General features: G+C 36.4%; 1 protein-coding gene across 1 annotated transcript; it reads right to left on the bottom strand.

Annotated features, from left to right (window-relative positions):
* Positions 1–34: 34 nt before the first annotated feature.
* Positions 35–5544, bottom strand: LOC122139141 (ABI gene family member 3-like). Its single transcript, XM_042735000.1, has 5 exons — positions 5387–5544; positions 3539–3706; positions 2527–2721; positions 1835–1908; positions 35–1741 (listed from the first exon to the last, which is right to left on the bottom strand). Exons 1-5 carry the CDS (start codon positions 5516–5518, stop codon positions 1144–1146), a joined length of 1167 nt encoding a protein of 388 aa, XP_042590934.1. The 5' UTR covers positions 5519–5544; the 3' UTR covers positions 35–1143.
* Positions 5545–5800: the final 256 nt, after the last annotated feature.

Consider the following 5800-nt stretch of genomic DNA (forward strand, 5'->3'; position numbering starts at 1 on the left):
ATGGGCGGGGCTTTGACAGTCCCACTTTTTCAGAATTATTTTTAAGCGTAAGAAAATTTTTTAAGTTTTAATTAAAGATTTATAAGCCATAAAATAAACCAATCAACTAAGACGTGAATCCCAAACTTATAAACTTTCATTTGAAGTAAAAAAAAAATCGGGAAAAACGGCTGGTGTAATTTGTTTCCATTCTTTGATTGGTGGAGATTTTTTTGCAGAATCACTGGTAATGTAGTTTTCGCTTATAAACACGATTATTTAAAAATAAATATTGATTAATTAAAATTAAAATAATTACCCCATGGCGAAAACGATTGGAATTTTAACATTCGAACCTGACTGTTGCACTACATTCTGCTAGTTTAACAGTGTATTCGTGTATATAAGGTTTGAACAATTCCAGTTAAAATTTCATCGTGTTATAATTCCGATATAAAATAATTGTCCATATTGTTGCTGAAGGAAACGGCGTTGTCACATGGTAAGTGTTACTTTTCTCAGCGTTGGTGAAGACTGACCAATGACAGTCGATTATGATTACAGTCTGTGGCTAAAGCGTTTGATTGAATATTTTTATTAAGATTATATAAACGAATGTACATTTCTATTAAGTAATTAATGCATTTAAACATAGGTTTAATCGATTGCGTATTTAGGCGCATAAACATATGTAGTAACACAAACAACGTTCAGAGATTTTAATACAACTCGATTGTGTTTTTGGTTGTCTGAGCTGCTATGCGCCCCCTAGAGGAATGAACATCACTATTGGCTGTCTCGGACGAGTAGAGTGAGTATGATTCCCAAAAATAATGTCTAGGAAGGCAGCTTGCTTGGTTGGAGACACAGCATAGGTCTCTAGTTACGCAATAATAATTCATTAAAGAATATATATACATTTTTAACCACACAATAAAGCATTTAAATATTTTGCTTCAATTTTTGTGAGTACATCATAAAAAGAATAAAACATGTCTGATATTACGTAATACACTTTATACAAAACATTGTCTTTATTTAATGTTTCATACCATAAACATTCATAAGAAATTTTTCATATTATTTAATAAAAAGCATTAAAACATCTTATCTCATCAAATGTCATATAGTCTTTTCCATAAAAATAACATTGAAAATCAACATTCAAAAGGGGGGAGGTGGAGGAGGAGGTGGTGGAATAAATTTTCCTCCGGTATTAGTAGGAGGAGGTGGTGGCGGTGGCACCATGGAGGCATTTTGTGGAGGTGGAGGTGCGGGTGGAGGTATTGAAGACCCACTGTAAGAGCCTGGAGGAGGAGGAGGTGGAGGAGGAGCAGTCGTCTTGGCCTGAATGTGAGGTGGAGGAGGTGGGACAGGGACATTGCCTGGAGGAGGTGGAGGAGGAGGTGGAGGAGGAATAGCCATGTTACCTGGAGGAGGTGGGGGTGGAGGGTTTGCTGAAGTTAATGAGGTGTTTTGGCCAGGTGGAGGTGGTGGAGGGGGAACCAAAGAACCTCCATACACAGAACTAGGGGGAGGAGGAGAGGGAGGAGGAGGTGGGGGTAGAGCGTCTCCCATCTCTTCATCTGTGAGAGGTGGAGGAGGCAGCATGGACAGGTCAGGATAGGCTGGTAGAGACGGGGATCGGTCAGACATGAGTATAGGAGGCGGTGAGGCTGGAGAGAGATCAGGTGGAGCAGAGGCGCTGGAACCCACCCAGTCAGGCACTGATGGAGGAGGAACTGCGATACCCAAAAAAGACCTGAAAGCACAGCAACAACAAGTGGGTTAATCAAAAACATTTTGAACTAAATCTAAATCTGAATATAAACAGCAAAAGCCTTTTATTACAAACCAGTTGAAGGTGCTGGTCTCCTGTGTGCCAAGCTGTACAGACACAGAGTCCTCATTGTCTGTTTTTGGCTCTTCCTTCGGTGTCACAACATAATAAATTCAAATAAATATATGAAATCAGTAGGGGTTTCAGGCTGAAAATATAGTGCAAATCATTTAAATTAGTAAGTTAAACTCTTATCTTAAAAATATATGTGTGATCTTATAACCACTGATGAAAAACAGTAAAAAGGACATTGGCAGATAGATTTGTTTGATAAATTTGATTCTTTAAAATGGAATAAGTACATGCAAGTACATAATTCACATGTTATAAAAATAAATTTCTTTGTGTGAGATATGTATTGTATTTAAAATACTTTTAAAATGATATGTATTCATCAATACTTTTTATACCAGTAAGTACTATATATTTAATTTCAAATGTTTGGGATCGTAATGTTTTCTGTAATATTTCCTAACAATTTAAACTCTTTTACCAAACTTACTTATCCCAAATGTTTGAATACAATATTATATAAAATACAGAATGCTATGTATTTTTATGTCTGATGCCAACATTAGATCACATATTGTTTAATATTATTTATAAAACATAATGTATCTTGTTTACTTTTAATTTAACCACAACAAGTGAAAACACAGCAGTGTAAATAAAAAAAGTGTTATGTATTTGCAGATATATTTGCTCACAGTTTTGCTGCCTTCCCAGTGGCTGTGGCCCAGTTTGTCCAAGCAGGTGTAGGATATGGGAACCCGTCTGTATGCACGAAACGGCTCCAGGCCACTCGCTGGGGGAACCACCTTCTGAGTCCGGGGAACTTTTGACTGTTTGGTCAACATGCCGATCTCTTTCCGGGCTATTTTCTCCTTGTACATGCCAACTGTCTGAATGTGAGTACTGACATTAGGTTATTTTGCCCATTTACAACTTTGACAAAATTATAATATACAGTATGTCTATTAAAGGAATATTTCACCAAAAATGAAAATTTGCTAAAAATGTAACAAAGTAGCATTCCATCACTTGCTCACCAAGGGATTATCTGCAGTGAATGGGTGCCGTCAAAATTAGATTCCAAACAGCTGATAAAAACATCACAATAATCCACAAATACTCTGGTCCATCAATTAGGCCCTGTTTACACTTTAGAGTTTTCGTTTTAAAATGCATAACTTTTGCTACAGTTACTCCTGTTGTTTGCACTACTCTGGTGTTTACGAGGTTGAAAACGGAGACTTTTGAAAATGCTGCAGACCCCATTTTAGTTTGAAAACTTGTTGCATTAACAGACCAAAACTTTTGCAAGCGATGGCGTTATGACAAACACGCAGCTTTTCACTTCACAAGATGTTAACTGATGGACTGGAGTGGTGTGGATTACTTGTGGATTATTGTAATGTTTTTATCAGCTTTTTTTACTCTCATTCTGACGGCACCCATTCACTGCAGAGCATCCATTGGTGAGCAAGTGATGTAAGGCAAAATTTCTCCAAATTTATTCTGATGGAGAAACCAACTCATCTTCATCTTGGATGGCATGTTCAGCAAATTTTCATTTTTGGGTGATCTATTCTTTTATTCAGAAGCACCAACTATTATTTAATATTTCCAGCACTGTCCTGACTTGCCATTAGTAATGACTGGCACTGTATTTCAAGAAATTCTGGTGCCTTCCGTTAAGTGATGATAAGCGGAGCTCACCAGAGTCAGCAAGTTGACAGATGACTCAATCTGTTTTAGCTGAACCGTCTGAGCGTCTAAGATTTTCAGCAAAGATGTGGCCAGATTGTTTATCTGGTATGTGACACTGGCCAGGGCCTGCGTGGTGAGAGCTTTGGACTCATCAATGACACTTCTTGTGTCCTCCACCTAAAGTTAAAATAAAGAATCATTTTCAATATTCAAACTCTTCTATAAAGGTTTTTATGAATAACAACAGACTGAAAGAACTCTGGACTCAGTCCTGGCCTGTGAATTGAGCACATCTAATCAAGTTCTAATCATTTAATCAAGTCAGCAGTTTGAATATTACAAACAAGTGTGTTATGTGTGAAAAATGCTTCCTTTGCAGACAGCATATGGAGTTATAAAGTACTAAGTCATGTCTAAATAAATATAAAGAATATACATATCTATTGAAAGAAGTCTCTTGTGCTCACCAAGGCTGCATTTTTTTATACAAATGTAATAAAAACAGCAATATTGTTAAATATTATTACAATTTAAAGGGTTAGTTCACCCAAAAATTCTGTCAGTAATTACCCACATGTCGTTCCAAACCCATAAGACCTCCTTTCATCTTCAGAACACAAATTAAATGAACACAAATTTACTACGATCAAGGTCCAGAAACGTTGTAAGGACATCGGTAAAATAGACCATGTGACATCAGCGATTCAACTGTAATTTTATGAAGCTACGAGAATACTTTTTGTACGCAAAGAACACAAAAATAATGTTAGGACCCTTGCTGTCTATGGGTCAGAGAGCTCTGGGATTTCATCAAAAATATCTTAATTTGTGTTTTGAAGATGGATGAAGGTCTTGCGGGTTTGCAACGATATGAGGGTGAGTAATTATAATAGAATTTTGGGTGAACTATCCCTTTAAAATGACTGTTTTCTACTGTAATGTATTTTAAAATGTCATTTATTCCTCTGAACAAAGCTGAATTTTCAGCATCATTAACGTGACTCCAGTCTTCAGTGTCACACGATCCTTCAGAAATCATTCTAATATTCTGATTTGTGCTCAAACATATTATTATTACTATTACTGAAAACAGTGCTCTTTAATATTCTTGTGGAAACAGTTTTAGGATTCTGTGATAAATAGAAAATCCAAAAGAACAGCATTTATGTGCGATATAATTTTTTGGTAACATTATAAATGTCTTTACTGTCACTTATGACAGTGAGTTGCTGAGTATTACTGTCTTAAAAAAAGACTAACCCCAAACTTTTAGATTATAGTGTATAAATATAATGCTGAATATACTACTGAATATTATCATTAATGATAAAGACCTAAAATGATTTTATATGGATATACAAACTAACATGTTGCATTCAGTATAACAGACCTTCAGGATACAGAGATGGATTCCTAGATAAACATGTTAAGAAAGGTTTTCATGGAGTACTAGGAATACATACCACAGCCTTGTTTAGACATGCAAGCCATCAGAACAGACAGCACAAAGCTGACTGAAAAGACTGAAAAGAGTACAGCCTAAAGAAAGGTGTTTCAACAATCCATAACTCTGAATATAATGGAGCTGTGAAATGAATTTCACTTTTAGTGTGATGCATGTATGACTTTTGCAAATGTAATAAAATTCAGTTATTAAATCTAGTACAAATAGTTAAAAGAAGCAAGTATGTCATCACTAGACTACTTGTATCAGTACATACTATATGTTTAGTCCTAATGTAAACATAAAGAACACATCAAATCCATGAAGATCTATAAAATAAGAATTTGGAGTGAAAAAAAAAATCAAACATATAACTGCAAATTAAATGTATAGAAAAACTAAAAATGGCTCACACTGAGGTATTTGCTCTGACAGTAATCGGCCACTTTGTGCAGGTTGCTGTGGTTGTCTAGAAGAGCTTTTCTTGCGGTCGGAGCCTCTTGCAGGATTTTGTCTATGCATTCTTTACAGCTGTTGTCTCTCATTGTGCAGGTCTGCAGTACAAGCTGCTGTGCTGCTCCTCTCCACTGACTCTGGTAAGACTCAACTAAATAGGACTAGAGAGCGACTGCAGTGAAGATGACAGGCACAAACATGCTGGGAGAGTGGGTGTGTTTGTAAAGCAGTTCTCAGTTATCTTCAGTGCAGACACAAGCTTCATGAATGAACACAGACATGTTTACAGGATATGATGCACTACCCATTAGTCTGTCTTCATATCTCTCTCTACAGTACCTGCCTGTCTGTCTACCTGTCTACCTACTATC

Source organism: Cyprinus carpio, chromosome B12 (genome assembly GCF_018340385.1).
Source record: "Cyprinus carpio isolate SPL01 chromosome B12, ASM1834038v1, whole genome shotgun sequence".
Taxonomy (NCBI): domain Eukaryota; kingdom Metazoa; phylum Chordata; class Actinopteri; order Cypriniformes; family Cyprinidae; genus Cyprinus; species Cyprinus carpio.

What these genes read in the sequence shown, in the direction of transcription:
- LOC122139141 (XM_042735000.1), bottom strand. Translation starts at nt 5,518, where the DNA reads ATGAGAGACAACAGCTGTAAAGAATGCATAGACAAAATCCTGCAAGAG. An exon ending in ACTGGGAAGGCAGCAAAACT is followed by an intron (nt 1,909 to 2,526) that starts GTGAGCAAATAT and finishes GTGACACCGAAG; the next exon opens with GAAGAGCCAAAAACAGACAA. An exon ending in GAGACCAGCACCTTCAACTG is followed by an intron (nt 1,742 to 1,834) that starts GTTTGTAATAAA and finishes CTGTGCTTTCAG; the next exon opens with GTCTTTTTTGGGTATCGCAG.